The sequence below is a fragment of the Anabas testudineus genome, chromosome 1 (assembly GCF_900324465.2).
Source record: "Anabas testudineus chromosome 1, fAnaTes1.2, whole genome shotgun sequence".
NCBI lineage: Eukaryota > Metazoa > Chordata > Actinopteri > Anabantiformes > Anabantidae > Anabas > Anabas testudineus.
Genome location: NC_046610.1, coordinates 15,931,269 through 15,949,507, shown reverse-complemented (window position 1 = coordinate 15,949,507; position 18,239 = coordinate 15,931,269). Strand labels below are relative to the sequence as shown.

At 40.0% G+C, this 18,239-nt stretch overlaps 1 protein-coding gene across 2 annotated transcripts; it reads right to left on the bottom strand.

Annotated features, from left to right (window-relative positions):
• Window positions 1–2,154: 2,154 nt before the first annotated feature.
• mcoln1a (mucolipin 1a) lies at window positions 2,155–17,615 on the bottom strand. 2 transcript variants are annotated; one of them, XM_026359836.1, is made up of 14 exons: window positions 17,450–17,615; window positions 10,839–11,125; window positions 10,406–10,573; window positions 9,057–9,213; window positions 6,988–7,069; window positions 6,721–6,817; window positions 6,509–6,608; window positions 6,208–6,314; window positions 5,842–5,991; window positions 5,581–5,682; window positions 5,287–5,409; window positions 4,661–4,867; window positions 4,445–4,575; window positions 2,155–3,893 (listed from the first exon to the last, which is right to left on the bottom strand). In XM_026359836.1, the coding sequence occupies exons 1-14, from the start codon at window positions 17,478–17,480 to the stop codon at window positions 3,857–3,859; spliced, it is 1,779 nt and encodes a 592-aa protein (XP_026215621.1). In that variant the 5' UTR covers window positions 17,481–17,615; the 3' UTR covers window positions 2,155–3,856. The 2 variants fall into 2 exon arrangements, with proteins under 2 accessions (XP_026215621.1, XP_033181908.1); XM_033326017.1 differs by having other exon boundaries at window positions 17,582–17,598.
• Between the last annotated feature and the right edge of the window lie 624 nt (window positions 17,616–18,239).

Here is an 18,239-nt window from a genome sequence, read left to right as displayed (position 1 = left end):
TCACACACACACACACACACACAAAAGATTTTCTGTTTCCTGAGATTTGCATGGCCGTGAGCTTCGTGAATGAAGCTCACCAAAGCCCTGAATGCGACATTGTTTATTTTGTGTGTTTGTAGTTTAGCACAGTGTCCACTTCCCTATAGTACAACCCCACAATAGCTGCGAGTTGAATGCTTTTTCTTTTTTAATGTTGAGCTGCAGCTGCAGGCACCATAATAGAAATCAATGAAAAGGAAGAAGAAATACAAAGACTATTGCAACTCACAGAGAGGGAGAGTGAATGGTTTAAAGCATCTAACATGAACCGTTGTTTTTTAAAGTAGAAAGAATGTGGACATTTAGAAGAAATAAGCCTCGGACAAAGAGAAATCCAAAACTCTGTGAGCGAAGGGAAGAATGAAAGCTTACCAGCAATCATGAAACGCAGGTTTGTCAGCTCACACGTTCTCAATATGCCTCGGTAGAGAGAGTGTGTGTGTCATGTCTCAGCTCTGCTTCTCTCCATCCCTGCTCTTTACAAAACCCTAGCAGTTGTTTCATCAGCAGCTCGTCAGCCTTTCCAATCGTCAAGGGGCCCTGTGCCAGAACGAAGGGGGGAAAACCCAAAACTCTCGCTCAAGTTTCACTAACCCTTCAGCTGAAACTCACTGCTGGAGTGAGACTTGCATCCCTGCAATGATTTGCTACATCAGCGACTTTATCCCAGTTAAACCCGATTCTAAACAAGTTTATTTAGTTTCTTAACAAGAATCTGCTAAAAGTCTTGTAGCAAGAAGCCAGTTCTTGAGTTTGGATCCACCAGAATGTGAATAAACCATTTTAGTCTCCATCTTTTATTTGACTGAACTAGTCAAAGCTAATGGCTTCCATCATCATATCAGAGAGTTTGAAAATCCCCTCACATCCTGCCCATCCATTTCAGATTGCTTGACATTGTTGTTACACAAGGGTGTGGCTCCGCTCTGGGCTCTGGTAAAAAAAAAAAAAAAAAATCCCTCACAGAATAAGGATAGACTGATAATCTGAGGGACTTTAATTCACAGACTGGAATTAAATGTGTTTCTCTAGTGTGGTCTGGTCATCCATCTGCACAAACACCTTGTAGTAAAGGCAGCTGCACATGCTGCTATGCACTAAACACATGCAATGCATGACCACGACCACACACACACACACACACACAAACACACACACACACACGCACTGAACATAAAATCATAGTGCTGCAGATTCACTGACTCAGTGAACAAGATATAAAACAGGAAGAGGAAACTGCTGCTTTTGCTGCTGCAGAGTGGCATTTCTCATCTATGGTGTTTTGTTAATATAAAACCTCAAGTTCAAACAGCACATCACAATTGAAGCTGAGATCAAACTAGCATCAACAAAAGAAGCTCACATTATATCAGCACAATGAAAACACAACAGCTTAGCAGCTTCTGGAGAGATTCTAGCTCTAGGATTTCCTCTTTGTGCATGAAAACCTTTGAATAGTCCTGCATGCTGTATATACACAAACAAACACACATCATGTGAAAAGAAACGGTGGTGACCTGATAATCATCCGTTCCAGGGAGATGAATGGAACATGCTCATGAGGTGCATTAAGCTATTATTTCTATCTCCCCTTTTTCTCTCTCACACAGTCAGACACTCACGGTGAAGGCACAGTGAGAGCGGTACATAATGCATGATGATATTAGGTTAAGTGGGTGGAAAGCAAGGATGTGCTACATCAGCTGCCAAGACTCGCATGGGAAGCTCAATAACCAGGAAATGAGCTCATCATTGACTGTTCCGGAAAAAAAAAAAGAAATCAAAATGATAATTTCCTTTTTCTGAGAGCTCTGTGCTGCAGTGTCTCATAGAAAACACGCAGCTTCCAAAGTGAAGGAGTCATTTTGCGAAAAATCAACAACCACAAGACTGTTTGACTCCTCAATTTGCTGTTTTCATTCACCAACAAAGAAGAAAAATAAACTTGTAGTCTGTTGGTAGAGTATCCAGATACATGATCTACTGGCTCCCCCTACTGACTATTCAACGCAACTGCATTTGAATACTTGAATCTTTTCTATCTGCTATTTTCAACTGTCTCTTAGACAGAAGGTGAAGTTAGATCAAGATACACAGTGAGATAAAACTAGATTTTAATATAGAAGATGATCCAGGAAACTTTAATGAGCAGATTGGCAACATATATACAGTACAGTAGACGACTTTATGTTTGCATTGGCAAGAAAGATGGAGATGAAATAAAACATGATACTCAAACTGTAGTAAAAATATAATATCTAGGTAATCCTAGATAACATACACACGCATACCATTTAAAATTAACATTTGGCACACATGTACCATCTAGAAGTCTCTATGAATAATTAGCTTAAACATGACATGGTTTGCTTATTAGACAGAATATGGGATGAAAACACTAATCTTACTGTCCGTTCACCTGTAGCTGTTCAGACCTGACATCATGTCTCTTTCATAAACTTTACTATTGTTTTAAAACCACCCTCTGGAGGACAGACTGTGACGGTTCATTTCACTAATGTGCGATTGTGATTTAAGCTTCCATTAAAGATCCAGTTGCTGAGCTACAGTTTAGAGAAAACATCATTATGAAGGTAACAAACAGACTAGAGACTAAAAAAAAAAAAGTAATGACACTAGAACAGGACACCATCACTGCTACCATTAAGTCTCCTTGTTATGTACCCTAAACAACCCTGCTTCATTTTATAAGGCAATTCAAGTATTTTTTCTTCCTCCTAAAAAAAGTCAAGATAAAATGTGTTGAAGGCCACCAGTGTTGTCCAGAAATGGAAAAAGAGGTATTAGTTCTATCTTCGTAACAACTGACATGCTTTGGCATCATTAAAGATACATGCGTCTCTGGAGAAAAGCTTTTCTTGCTGTAGGTAACCACAGGCTATGCTGAATGTCTCATTAGTGACCGACTGCGTCCTATTGTATCGATCGTTACTCAGATAAATGCAATACAATTTACAACAGAATCTCCCAGAGCGCAGACACAAACAAAACAAGGATCCACATCCGAAAGGAAGGTGATACTTGTACGGCAGAGTCGCAGCTATAGAAGCTGTTTGAAACTTTACACTGTGTGTGTGGTGCCACTCACAGAAGTGCAAACAAGCCAGTTGATCTGAAACCTCATGCTGCAATGTCTGCTTCTGTTGTCATCACCCTGACTGTCTAAAAAAAGAAACTACTACAAGATGGATTTGTTTCTACTCTGTGTATCTAATTTCTGCAGTGAGAGACAATAATGAGTTGAGTAGAGGTAAAAGAATCTGTTGTTAGTAAATGTATGAATCACTCATTTTAAGATCCCTGTCTTCAAGAGGTAACTGAGTTTAAAATACTATAAAAGTAAAAAACACAAAACACAATCATAAAAACACTTGGCACCACGACTGCCGTCCTCATCATGGCCCTGGAGCCACCCACTTGGTTGCCTCCCAACAGGTCGTGTTCTTAGCTCAGCACTGAGCGCTATTAAATACAATATAAAAATACTGTGTGTGTTTTGTTTTAAAAACCACAAAGGAATTGAGAAATGTCTGTGCCTTGTTTGTTCTTGTTGCTCCAGAGTCCTCTTCGTACCGAGGGAAGGTCCAGTCTTTTATCAACCCCAGTTTCTTCTTCACGGACCCGGTCCCAGGAAAAAAACATGATAGGTTTAATAAGAAGAAGACTGTCGTTTCATGTTCCTTCAGCTGATGCTGAGATCTGACCCAGTTACAGCGCGTTGGTACAGCGTGCAGTCTGTCGCTGTGGTCAGCAGGAGGGGCTAGAGAGGCTTCTCAGATCACCAAGGTCAACTTCAGTTCACCAGCAGGACGTCCTCATATGTTGTAGTCCTGGGCAAGATGGACGAAAAATGGCACATTTTACTATTTAACATTAGAAATGGATATTGTTGTTGTTGTTTACTTAAAAGATTTTCACAACCTTCATGTCACAAAAGATAAAAAAAGCAAACATAAGCTGTTTGATCTGATCTTCAGTGCATTTTTTTTTAAATGGATGATGTGAATATATATGTATATAATATGTTAATAGCTTTGTTAGAAGTTATCTCACCTAATGTCTAACATCTGTTATCAATCTTCTAAAGTCCTGTTTAGATTGTGTTACCCCTTACCCTCTGCTTCACTGGAAGTTACCGGGTTCAGCCTGGTTAGAAAAACCTAAGAGGAACTGTGTAGGAACACTGGCTCTCGGTTCCCTTCTGCGGCCTAAGTTGTTTTTGTATTTCTTTGTCTCTAGTGATGGTAGTCCTACTTTGGCAGCTCATTTATTTCTCTTTGGTTTAAAAACCCTGATAATTATGTTTACTGTTTGCGTCTCTGCTGAGACATCAGAGATAGATCAGTGTTGCTGTTGTTCTCGCTCTCTTCTCATGTCTCACCTGTCACAGCAGCAGAAAAAAGAGCACGGTGAAGTCTCCAGACCTCTAAACTTCCCAGAGTTTGGTGCGTCTGTACACTCTGCTATGAAGGCATGCAGGTCTGTGATGTGGATGGGTTCTTGGGTTTGGTGCTGTGTAAATCAACAAACAGACATTAGTCATTCCCAGTCCTATAACTCTGGTAGAAGAAAAGGACAGAAACGACAAATTTCCTACCTTAATGGTCTCGTAGGCTCCTGTGATGAGAGCGATAAACAGTGACAGCACCATGTAGATGAAGAGGGAGATGAAGGTGTACAGGTAAACCTGGCTAAACAGCCAGACCAGAGTGCTGCTCTCCTGCATCTCCGCGAACGTCACAAACATGTCGTCACCATTAATGAGCGAGAACAGGCATTCCGACACCATGGCCAAGGAACGGAACTGAGGGAGGGAGAACATGCATCTAAATTTATTTTCAGAGACTGGTGCAATCTGCTAGTGACCTGATGTCGTTATTGTCATATACCACTGATGTGATATGCAATTTAGTACGTTCTGCTTGGGATCTCAGTAAATCAGGTGTGCGTTTCTACATTTGTTTTACAATTCAGTGTAAAAATCAAATAGTGTCCTGGTGTTTTCAAACACACTAGCGAGTGTGTTATTTGATACATAAATATAAAATTTATTACCCAACTTTCTTGCACTATTGTTGTATGATGTCAGTGTGTGTCACAGAAATACACTATAAAGGCTAAAACAGAAATATGTGCTAACTAATTTTTTAAAATGAATTTATTAAGTGGGCTTTATTTTTATTTATTTTAATCACATTCCCATCCCGTTTCAGTTTTAGTCACCTTTACGTGGTACGGTCCCAGGACGATCCAGCCACAGAAACAGTAACCCAGATAGATGACGGCCACACAGAGGCAGAAGCGAATCACATTTGGTAAAGCTGCTCGAAGTGTGACGATCAGGATCTTTGAGACAATGGACAGATCACATTACAACGTGAGAGAGCAGAAAGACAAGATCAGCTGGATTCATTACATCACATCACACCATTAGTGTGACCCTCACGACAATTATTATCGTAGCAGAGAGTTAAAAAAAAGCTTCTGCTCATACGCAGCAGTGGGTCAGTGACTTACATTGTATTTCTGGAAGAAGGTGAGGTAGCGAATGACTCCAACCCACACCAGGAGTGTGGAGGAGCCCAAAAGGATGCCACAGAGGTCGTAGGAGGACATGTTCTGTCGAGAGAAAATGATTAAACTGGCACCTTAACCACTATTTAGAAATGTTGCTGAGTGATAAACATTTAACATGAAGGTTTACGCCACAGCCACAGAAAACCTGAGATTTCCTTTAAGAAATGTTTTATATTAATATTAACATTAAGCAGGACGCACCTTAGACTCAATGCCGATTTTCATGATACTGCCGGTGATGGTGAGGACGTCACTGATGATGAGGAGGATATACCAGCCGTTAATGAACTCCATGCGATCTGCCCAGCACACTTTACGATCCAGAGTCTCCTTAAAGTACTGCACAAACTCCTGCAAAACACACGGTGACAGAGGGAGGATTTAGAAAAACTTGTATATATGCAGTAAGTTTACTGTAGGTGTATTTACACTCAGTAACTAATACTGTGAAACAAGACATTCTTTTTTTTTTTACTATTCCCTTGTTGCTCGCTCAGTATTCTTATCATGTAAAGCATGACTTTGTACGTTTGTTTCCCTCAGCTGGTTGTAGCAGTCTTCTCTTACCTGTTGCAGTATGATGCCTCGCAGTATGGACCGTCCACAGAGCAGCAGTGACACCAGACACACCAAAGCCACGACGACATCAAAAGCTAAACGTGAGTAGCTGTCAGCTAGGGGTTGAAAAGGAGAAAGAAACGGTTGCAAGGAGGCCTTAACTTAATTCTGCTGCTGTGCAAATGTATTGATGCTCCTCTGCTAGCTGCTTTTTAACCGTGCATACTACTGCTGCAGTATGAGTTTCATGGTACTTGCTGCTCTTTCTTCGGCACTAGAGTCCCAACCATCCACTCATCTGGTGTCTCACCGTGTCCGGAGACGCTCGGGTCTTTACACTCCTTTATCGATGCCTGGTTTTCCAGCCGGATATTCACCTTGCCGCTGTGAGCCTTGTTGTCCATAACTATCTGCAGAAGAGACAGGAGACCAACAGGCACTTTAGTCTTTGAAGCTAATTGTCAGCTACTCTATGACAACATAACAACCTCTCTAAATGATTTGATTAGATTTTTTACTTACCTTTATGTGAAATGTGTAGCAGTCTGGGATCTCATTGTTGATAATGGTTTGTAAATTTATTGCTTTCAACTGGAACTCTATGGTGACATTAATGAGCCTTGGAAAAGATGAAACAGACAGAAGGAGAGAGAGAGAGAGACCAGACAACACAAATAGTGTGTGTGTGAAGAGATAAGTGACTTGTTGATTCTCATTATCAGAAACTACAAAGATAATCATGCCAATGAACAAGGAAGAGCTGGAGCTATGTGGAAAATGAAGCCTTACTTGTAGTACTTGGGCGTGAAGTTTTTATAGCTGCTCTCAAACGAAGTTGGAGGGATGGATGCAGGGTTCACACCAACACAATCTGAACATAATGGAGGACAGGAAATATTATGTTAAATAAAAAGCGGCACGTATTAAAGTTAAAATCAAAGGGCAAAACTACATATTTAAAGTTGAGAATTTTCGCTTTGCATTTGTAGAAAGCAAAAACAAAACAAAAACAAATATGAAATGTTGTCAGCAGAAGAAGAAGAAGTCATGACACACATTTGACTTTCTGCACAAGTGATATGAGATTTTAACACAAGGTTGTTTCCACTGTTGATTTTACTTCCTCTTAATTTTGTTAAATTTCAGTGAAACAAACATTAATATGAGGAAGTAAGAAACTCTGAGTGTACGCAACATATTCTCTGATTGGAAATGTGGGTGTAACATATATAAATAAGACACTCGTACACAAGTGTTGGCAGCAAATAGTAATTATAACCCTGCTTAGCATTTCTGAGCACTATGCAAACATTTATGAACTGGTATTAATAGAATATATCTATGATGTAGACATACATGTTTGTTCAGTATTTGTCAACTATTATAACACATATTTAATAATATCACCACTGTGTTTTGCTTTATTGTCACTCATTACACGTTTTTACGGCTGCAGTCACGTCCAGCAGGTGGAGTTATAGTTGTTGCTGACAAATACATAAACACGTTTATACTGCTTATAAAAGCTAAGTAGGGGATTATAGTAAAGTGTTACACAGCAATCATCATCACCTTTGGGAATAATAATACACTGCCCTCGTAAAGGTTGGACAAAGGGTAAAATTAATTCACCTGAAATTCCATCAAAACATGATAAAAAAAAAAAAAACAAAAAAAACATATACTGGATTGGAAAACAGAACATTCGAGTAATATCTATTCTACACACTCTGCAGACCACTCAGCATTTCTGAGTTTGACTTTGCATCTGTCCTGTGCTGCTTTTGCTCCTCCTGAATGAACACAGAGCAACTCTCTGCAGGTCGGAGTGTGCTTTCCACCAAGTGATGAATGTGTGAAAACATTCTAATAATAATAATAATAATGATGATGATGATAATGATAATCCCATCCACACTCCAGTTCTAGGAGCTCGTATTGCTCCTACTCAGACATTGTGATGAAAGTGATTAAAGACATTGTCACATGGTTTGCGTTACCTCCTCAGGAAACAACTGTCACCCTGGATAGTCTGCAGATAATTGTACTGTGTCCGGCCTCTGGCTTTATAAAACCAAACTATGCGCAAAGCATCTGGAAGTTGAGTCACTGCAACCGGACTTCTTTCTTGTTAGGTCGAAACGTTTCACTACTCATCCAAGAAGCTCCTTCAGTCTGAGGAAAGTTGGTAGGACACCTCAAATTTATCCTCCATGGTGGTTTCACTCCTCACCTGACCTAAACAGGCTTGTTAAGTGGACAATACAAATGGTGTGAGTAGAGAAGAGTCATTAGGATCCAATGGTCACAATTCCCAGAACCCCTTCTACCCCTAAAACAGACTGTCAGGAGTGGCCTCGCTGGTGGACGTGTGAAGTGGTCATTATATTCCTTGGGACTGAAAAAAGTGCAGAAAGAAAAGAGATAAATCGTGTCTAGGTTCTCCACCTTTGTTGAGGGAGGGGTTTTCCACCCGAAGATACAGTAGACGGTTCTTTCACGTCCCTCATGTACCATCATCATACATCACAGAACAATTCTGCTTCTGTAGCATTCGCTCCATATTTCTTGTGTTTGTTTTAGTGTAAAATGGAAGCGTGACAGTAACATCAACCTTATTATCGACTGCTCTGGTTAACATACAGTGTGGCACAAATGCTACCACTGAATTCAAATGATGTGTGAATCATACTCGTTGCCAAGTGTCATTTCCCAGAACCATCAACTTGTCAGAGAGAGAAAAAGTTCACACATCAGCACTGCAGAGTTGATAACATATTTCTACAGCAGTTAGACATTTTAATAATAATTACAGGCCAGCAGCGCTTCCTTCACACTCTACTGTGTAGTTCATGTACCTGTGATAATGTGAGGGTCTATAATGAAGGTATCGTTGGCTGGGTCGATGTGTCCCTTTTTGTAGTACTGCTGACAGAGAGACAGCGCACTGCCATTCACACCAACATCATAAACATATGCATAGCGTCCCACTGTCGTCTCAGGTAAGGCCAGATACTGTGGAGAGGACGAGAACAGAAAAAAACTGTACTGAAAGGGTTTCAACTGAAGAAAGAAATGGTTGAGAACTTATAACTTAGCAAACACTTAGGAGTGGAAACAAAAAGAAACTGAAAGGCTGAAGAGAAGTAAACGTTCACACAGTCTCTTAAAAACTAGTTCACATCTGCACTGTACAACCTGGCACAAATAAAAACAAACAGTCCAATGTTCAAATTCCTGTAGGTGACGCAAGGACAAAATGTGCTTCACTTTCTAAATGAACTAAGATTGTGATCAGTCCACAATAACACGGATACACTTCTGTTTTCACACTCTGATGTTTCCACAAAATCTTTTCTCTGTTGATTTACTTCTTTTTAGAGCTTAAAGTGTTGATATCAGCGGTCTTTCTGAGTTTTACCTGGGCAGGGGCTGGTACTGAAGGTGTGTTGGTACCTGATCGTTTCGTGGGGACATTTTAAACACATTCTCTAAACAAACGATCATCCAACTCACATCTGGTCCGGTTACTAATGTTTTTGGTTTTAGAGAGAAGAAGAAATTAATGTCGTACACAGGTTGATCTCAGATTTGAATTCTGACATACTCATCAGGGCATTTTGCCTGATACTTTAATTAAGGACCAAACAGAAGCAAGATTAATGACCTCAACTGTTCTTAGTTTAGCTCATACTAACACCTCATATTAAAAGGTGAAGATGGTAAAAATTAGATTCAGTCAACATGTTAGGACTGTTACTTTGAGCATGTCAGTCTTGTTGATACTCAAATTTGGCTGTAACATTTGACTGAATATAGCCAAAAAAGACAGAAACAGGAAGTGAGCTTTCTTTCTGCACTGCTGAGACAAACCAGTCAAGTTGTTTCGAACATTCCCACGTTCTCAGGAACAGTCACATTTTGCCTTGTGGTCTCCAAATCAACAACCAATTTTTTGCTTATTGGGTAATTGATGGAATTAGAAACATTAGAAACCATAATATAAAAAAGCTGTAAACTATTTTAACAAATTATTTCATATAGCGTGAGCAGCCACAGCATTAAAATTCACTTAGTGGTTTTAAGGTTGTGATGGTCAGAAGTGAGCACAAACTCTGTAGTTTGTAGTGAGGCGGCCCCATAAAACCACCGGGTGGTATTAATGTTGTGGTATTTAAGCGGTTGTCCTATCCTCCTCAGGGCTTACCTGGTCCACAGCATACTCAATGTGGTCGTGGACATCCTTTTGCGTGTAAACAGCAAAGGAGTCACCTGTGGACTCATCGTAGTCTTTGAGGAAGAGATGCTTGAAGGTCATCGTGTTCTCCTCTTTGAAGGTCACCACCACCTGGTTACTGAGGCCAAACAGCACCAACTGTAAGTGAAAAAGGGAGTGTGTTAAGGAAGTGGAAAGAAAGAAATTAGAGTGTGACATGTGCCATAAGAAGGAGTGAAGACCAAGAAAACCCCTAAGGCAACATGTTCAAGGTGCACTGATAAGATGGCAGACTCTTTAACAGCTATGAATTTATGGCTTGTCTGTCAACTAATCAAAGAAAACTCTTGCACGACATTAATTACTGACTCCCTCCCATAAGAAATACAGAGGTACCGTAAACACAGAGTAACATATAATGTACCTGTACAGTAACGATCACGATCTTGAGCAGCTGCAGGAGCAGCTTGTAAGGCTTACGGCCCTTGGCGTGATATTTATCACAAGGGCTCATGAAGAAGTATTTGAGCTTCCTTCGAAGAGCCTCATCCTCCTGATCAACCCTGACCCAATGGCCGCCTGCCACGGTGGGAAACCGAGGGTTGTCATGGTTGCTGCCATGACAATTGCTCTGAGGGTAATGCTCGCCGCTGCTGCTGCTGCTGTCTGTGGAGCCGTAGTGAACCACGGTGCAGGACAGGCCTTCTCGCTCTGTGAGACAAAAAAACATCAATCATTTATTTTCTCAGCGATACTCGAACAAAGTACTACATGACAGTCGACATGGTAAAAAAAAAGTGCTTTATCAATCTAACATTAACATAAATCATCTGGTTCTGTTCAGTACATTAAACTACATCTACTACAACTACTGGCTACTGAGTCAACATTACACAACCAAGAACACAGCAGGACAATGGATGTTACAGAGAGATGCTATGAAATTAGCATTAATGTCTCCATCTCTCCTTACAGCTGAAACCCTACTCACGTTGATGATCCCCGACTTCTCTTTTAGTGTCATTGTGAGGTCGACATGTGGGCTCTAGTGAAACATTTCAGTTCCCCTGTGAAGGGATTCTGTACAATAACAGTGGGAATCCCCTTTTTGTTAATTTAAAGGTGTCTAGTACTGTAGTTTATGACCATATCTCTAAAACTGTTAAACCTAAGACGGAGAAAAGGTTAAATACTTCAGCAGTCAGTCCCATCACTGGATGCGTGTCATAGACCCCTGTGTGCTTGCTTACATTGAAAACAGTAGTTGTGGGTGTTTTGACACGCGTCCTTTTAGGTCATACCTGCTTATTCTGTCAATGTGTAACACTGTGCACTGTCAGAAAGAATAAATTATACGGTGAAAAGAAGGCAAAGAGTAGAAAAGAGCTGTAGGACAAAACCTCTGTAGTGCAGCCTAACAGTTAAGTCTGAGAGGGAATGCAGCAGTCACATGAACCGAGCTGGACTCTCAAAGTACTGAGGCCGCTTAAAGGCATTTCCTGCTGAACGTGACTCCACTGTCTTCTCACTGACACAGCAACAGCATAATGTCAGTACAACATATGAGCCTGAGTATGGGTCGTCTGTCAGCATTTACATCTTAGTGCGACTCTCTGTCCTTGTTTCTCATTGTGTATTGTTTTACTTTTCTCTGACTCCTTTAATGTGCGAACATGTGCTCAACTTGTGATTTAACTCTTAACTCCAAAGCTACGGAGATTAATGGAAATTAATCTGGCAGAGGACTGTTCTCTAAAGAAGATGAAACAAATATAGCCAATGTGTGATCTTTACATACGACTGTATCGGTGTTATCCTCCAAAAACACATCTGTACTTCTTCTGTCGGAGAGAAGTGAGACTTTCTATTTATGTGTAGAAAAGTAGCTGAAGCCAAAGTTGAACTATGAGACTCAGATGTATGTAAATGTATTTCACCCTGTGATAATGAAACATGCATAAACAGACTTTATTAGACTTTTTAGGACCTAACAGGGAAACACTGATAAGATACACCCAAAAGAAATTACACTAATGTGAGTTGCTCTCCCCTGTAGTCAAACTGTTACATGCTCTGGCTTCTATTCAAACACTATCAGTCGCTATTACAGACACACTTATCTCACATTACAGCATTATTTAATAATAATCTTATTCTAACTGATCACCATGTGATGACATTGTGCATTTGGTGTATTTTCCATTCAGTTATTACTTTTCCATTCTCCCTTCTCTACTACATCAACTTATCTGACTGATTTATCAAACATGTTTTGTAGGGATCCTCAGACACTTGTTTTGATAATTATATTTTCTTGTTTTGACTCATTTTGCTGCAGCCTGTGGCTCTAGGATGCTTAACCTTTTGAATTGAATGATTGAGAAATAAACATTTTCCCCAGTCATTTTTTCTTATCAATACTAAACAAGTGACTTCTCCTTTATATCACCAAAGCCCAGCTGAGAAGGAGAACACCCACATCCTTGTGCACTGCATAACTGACTACTCCATTCTTTAAATGCTGTGTAAAACACTGTGCATGCCCTTCGCGCAAATCAATGAATCTTCCATTTCTGGGCAGAAAATATCGGGTAGCGTTGGAGCTAACAGATCTATGTTAAAAACCTCAGTTGTGACTAAGCTTTACATCAGAGCAGACAGCGTATTGTTGGGCACAACGCTGGTAAATGTGTCATGTCTTACAGGAATCAACCACAAGTTATAGCAAAGCCACAAATTACAAAGTGGGAGTAATCATGGCTAATCTTTGTCACATGCTTTCAACTCACAAGACCCTGGCTGCTCTAAAGAAACAGCGATGAACACTCACGCAGTTTGCTCACTTTACCTTAAAGAAATGGATTGTTGTAATGACAATATACACACATCGCACACTTAAGTATGACTCCAGAACATATAATTACCGTACTGTAATGGACAGACTTGGGGAACTTATTTTAGTATTACTGCACAGTCAGAGTCAGCACATGCAAAGTCAGATAATGTGCCGAGTCAGGATTAGTCGGAACTCAACAGACACAGCAAGTCAGCAGAGTAAACCACCAGGTTACCAGAGTCCAATGGAAATGAGAAGTGAAAAGAAGGAATGTACCGCAGGTGGTCAATATTAGTCAGCACTAACTGCAAATAAGATGAAAGTTCAGGGCGAACAGCACAGAAAGGTTTGGGACTGGCAGAACTCTAGATTCCTGTCACGTGGTAATAAAACACTGAAATGAAAAACAGGTTTTTAAAATGATGCAAAAGTTGTATACTTCAATAAAACCAATATATGTAAGACGAAAAATCTGTGACATGGATGTTACCTTACAAAACCAACAGTCAAAAGACTAAAAGAGACGATACACAACAAATAAACCATGTTTTCTGATATAGCTGACAGTTAAGGAAATTTAGTGGTTGTGCTTCGTGAGACAGGCACAGTGCTGATGTAAAAAAACATTTAAGAGCATGAAGCATTACTCTGATTTATCACTTTTTTAGCGTGTGGTAAATCTATATCTGAGGGACTGCAGGCTCCAACCCTACATTTTGAATTTGGTTAGTCGGTTGCCAAAGATCATGTAGCCTCAATTAAAGAAGTGGAGGTGCTTAAGAAGTCAGCGATGCCCACTTCTTTCTTACTATAACACCTTAAGACAGTTATATTCAAATTTGCTGTGTTTAAATCCAACTGATAACAACATGTCTTCACTTGAGGCAACTTATCGGACACGGCTTCCTCCGACTCCACAAAAAACAAAAAAACGTACAACTTATTGTCACATGTGCAGTAGTACTTCCCAAGATGAGTAAAATAAGTGAAGTTCCCCTTTAAGTCAACTTTATGTACAAGCTGTATAAGCTGGAAGCTGAGATGTTCTGATAACCACATCTGTTCGCCTGCAGTAAACCATGGATCACTCCCGACATTTACCAACACCTGATGTCCACCTGTTAAAGTTTCTAGCTGTTGAGGTGAGATCAGTAACATCCGAGAGGAGCATTTGAATTGCAACAAAATAAGCTGGCAGTGACAAGATTTGCAGTAATTTAAAACAAGGTAGACGATTCAATAAAGCCGGGGCTTTTGCAGGTGCTGTGCACCTTGGACAAAAGAAAGATTCCCAACACTTAACATGGCATGCAGACAATAGGTGTGACAGTAACTGTGTACATATTTTTAACAGAGAAGTGTGTTGACCGTCACATCAACACATCAACCAGATAAACAGGTCATTGACCGTGGAGCCAAGTTTGATACTCCGAGCTGCTCAAGCTGAACAAACCTGTGAAAATATCTGGCTCTTCCGGTTCACTGTCGCCTGCAGCATACTGGCAGCAACACTGATGTATCTCCAATAGGCGATCACAATCCTTATCAACTTATCAGTACCAGGATGTTGTCTGGTCGTCTACAGTAAAAGGCCACCCACAGAGCCCAAAGCTTCAAGACGACTGATTTCGCTGAACGTGTCTTAACTCAGCTGATGCCTGCAGAGCACAGTGGACTTATTGTTTGTCAAGCTCATTTCCACATGCAATAAATGTGCAATAATAAGCCAATCTCCCTCATTTCTCATAGGGAATAAGCTGACAGCAGTTGTGCCAGCACTTGTGCCAGCACAGCCGAGTTTGGCTGCAGTAAGCAGTCCTGGTTAGCAAATGGTGTCAGCTCATTGACAAACTTGACCTTCTGTTTATTAACAGTGAGATGGCCTATGAGTAGAAAATATGAGCTGTTAACATTGTTTTATACCTTTACACTCAATCTAGTAACATAATAGGAAACACTCTGGTTCAAATATGAGATCTGGCAATTAGCTTTGAATATGAGGGTTCACCTCATGTTCAAAGACTGGAACGACCATGAGTTCACAAAATCAGATAATTTGTTGAACGGAAACAGTGCCAGTGCCCTCCGGAGTGTTGCATTATGGGTCGTTTGTAGCCTCAATAAAGATGAAAATGACTTTGTAGAGTCTGCTGACATCTTTATTGCAGCAATAAAATAAAGACAAAATATGTCAGGCAGGAATTACAATTTTATGAAAACGCATTTTGCTCATGTATGATCATCACAGGGATACTTGACGTGCGAACTGAAAGTGCCAGTGAAATCTAAATCCGATGCTTTTTTTTTTTTTTTGCTTTGTTTCTATTCCTTAAAAATGCCATTAATTTAAACAAGTGATATATTAGAATAGCTAATGTCAGTAGATAACTTAGTGAAGAGAATTCACTAATTCATCCCAATCAAGTTTGTATATAAGCATTTTAATAGATGGATATTTTATTGATTCAGAGGGAGACAGACATCCAGCAGCTAAAGAATTAATGTACTGCTTACTCAGTTTTTCCTTGTTCAAGTTAAAAGGGACTAAAGACAGGGAGGGTCATTGTTGAGCAAAAACCCTCTGAGGCAAAGTTCGCATTTCACTTTTTGAATTGAACTGACTTTGCTTTTAAGTGGATGTGAAGAACTTTTAATTGCTGTTTTGTGAAAATTAGGAAAAAAAAATAGGAAGGAAAAACATATTACACTTTAATACAAACACATATTGTGTGTGGTGCTACAGGACTTCATGTACTGGATGTGTGGCTCAAGAAGACACAAGCTGGTATTTAATTTCTTAAGAAACAGGAACAGAATCTTTATTAAAAAAATGTTCTCACAATGTTAATGTACTAGTTTCTTTCCTGAGCTTTCAGCCACACCTCACAGTCTTAATAAACCAAGTAAGAGACCACATTTACACCTATGAGCAACATGGAGTGACTAATTAACCTAACATGCAAGTCTTTGGAAGGTGCGAGGGACCCGAAGAGAACCCACATAGACACGGGGCGAACATGCAAACTCCACACGCAGACCCTTCCTGTGGTAAGGCAAGAGTGTTAACCCCTCCACCAACCAGAGTTCAAATCTTTCTTGTCAAACTAATGTGTCCAAAGCCACTTATGAACTTTCACGCTCAGTTTTCAAGTCGGAGGAGACACAGTGGAGATGTCCTTCACATCAACAATTCTGCACAAAACTGAAGTCTCAACCAGGCGTCAGAGAGTCGGTCAGGTTGTTTAGAGTTACTTGATTCACTAGATTTGTTCAGACCTAGAAACCACACAATCACGGCAACCTCTGAGACTCTGGGACACGGGACAGAGCAGAATAGTTTCAGTCAGTACTAATGTTAACTCCTCTAATTCACCGGTGTATTAAATTATTATAGTCTGTAATACATGTAGTTGCAGGTAAACACACAAAACACACGGCTAGGTCGGAACGAACAATACGTTACAGTTTGGATTCTGTTAAGTTTATTTAAGGGCAACCAAACCCTTCATCTACAAATGTCGGGAAAGTACTGCTCACTAGTTTAAGACAACAATTTTAAATATGTGGCGAGAGTCAAAAGCCCAAATAAATTCAATGTATAGTTACATAAATACACAGAAACAGGAAAAGTTTCAGTTTAGACAAACACATCATTGAGAAAGTATGGATAGCAGCTGAGCATAAACCCAACTAAAAGTACTGCATGTGTACTCGTACTTGATGTAAAGATTTATGAGGTAGGATTTTGAGGAGAAAGGAAAGTTATAAGTTAAAACTATGGTAAACAACAACAGGTCCTCTTGTATTGACGTGTTGTGTTATTGCTGCAGCTACATCTCTGCACGACTTGTGCAGGAAAAGAGAGGAGAGAAGCATTATAACATAGTCACTGTAGAAAAAGCCTGAGGTAGTCCGAGCTCTCTGGAAAACACACTTGTAGATAATAATAAGTGATGTAACGTTAAGTCAGATGTTGGCTCCTGAACAGCTGTGGCTGAGATGATTGTAAATTGTCACTATATCGACAATAAAACGTCCTTTAGACATTAAAAGACAGCTTTAAAACTACTTTAAAAGCATAAACAACCAACAACTGCCTGCTGAAAAAAGCTAAAAGCCCCCTACCTGTGAAAATACAGATGATTGACCTCAGTAAATTTCACAGTACGTTTAAAAGTTAAATATCGGCTGTACATTACCCGAGGAGTCCTGGCGACCTGGCGCAGCCATGACGTTAAGCGTTCAAAAATCAATAAATATGTGAATCATGTAGCTAAAACTGGAAGCAGCCACCTGTTTTTACAGTAGTACTAAGTGTTTATAGCTCTTACTGAAACCATCCCGTCCCAGCTGCTGCCTGCTGCCGTCTGCTCGCTTCCGCTGTCTCGTCACGTGACTCACACCATGTGACCCGCCGGGCCCAGAGAGGGAGGAACAAACAGGATGGGACATCTCACTCGTTTTTAATCAATAAATATCGATTAGAGTGAAATAAAGTGTCACTGTGACTTTATATTAATCGATAAATATGATATGCTTAATGTCTGGATGTGTACTTGTGTCTTGTGTGTGTGTGTGTGCGCAATTCTCAAAGCTGAGTAAATAAGAAAAATACATTTAAAAAATAAAAAACGAATGGAAAAGTACCAGTAAATGCATAAGATTAGCATGTAGACTGTTGTATATTAGTGAGTATACTAATCCCAGGCAAATAACGGATAAGAAACAATTGCAACAATAGTCTGCATGTCTGGACGATGATTCCACTGTTTTGTTTGAAGACACCTCATCCTGTGGAGGAGCCCTACAATTAATGGCAAACAAGCTGTACCAACTTATTACAGCTGCTGGCATGGCTCAGGTAAAGGACACAGCCAACAAAATCAGTCCACAGTTAGTTAAGTACACATTTAAAACTTAAGTTGCACACGCGTGCAAAAACACACAATTTATAATTGAACACTTTGCACTTTTTTTAAGTGTTCTAAA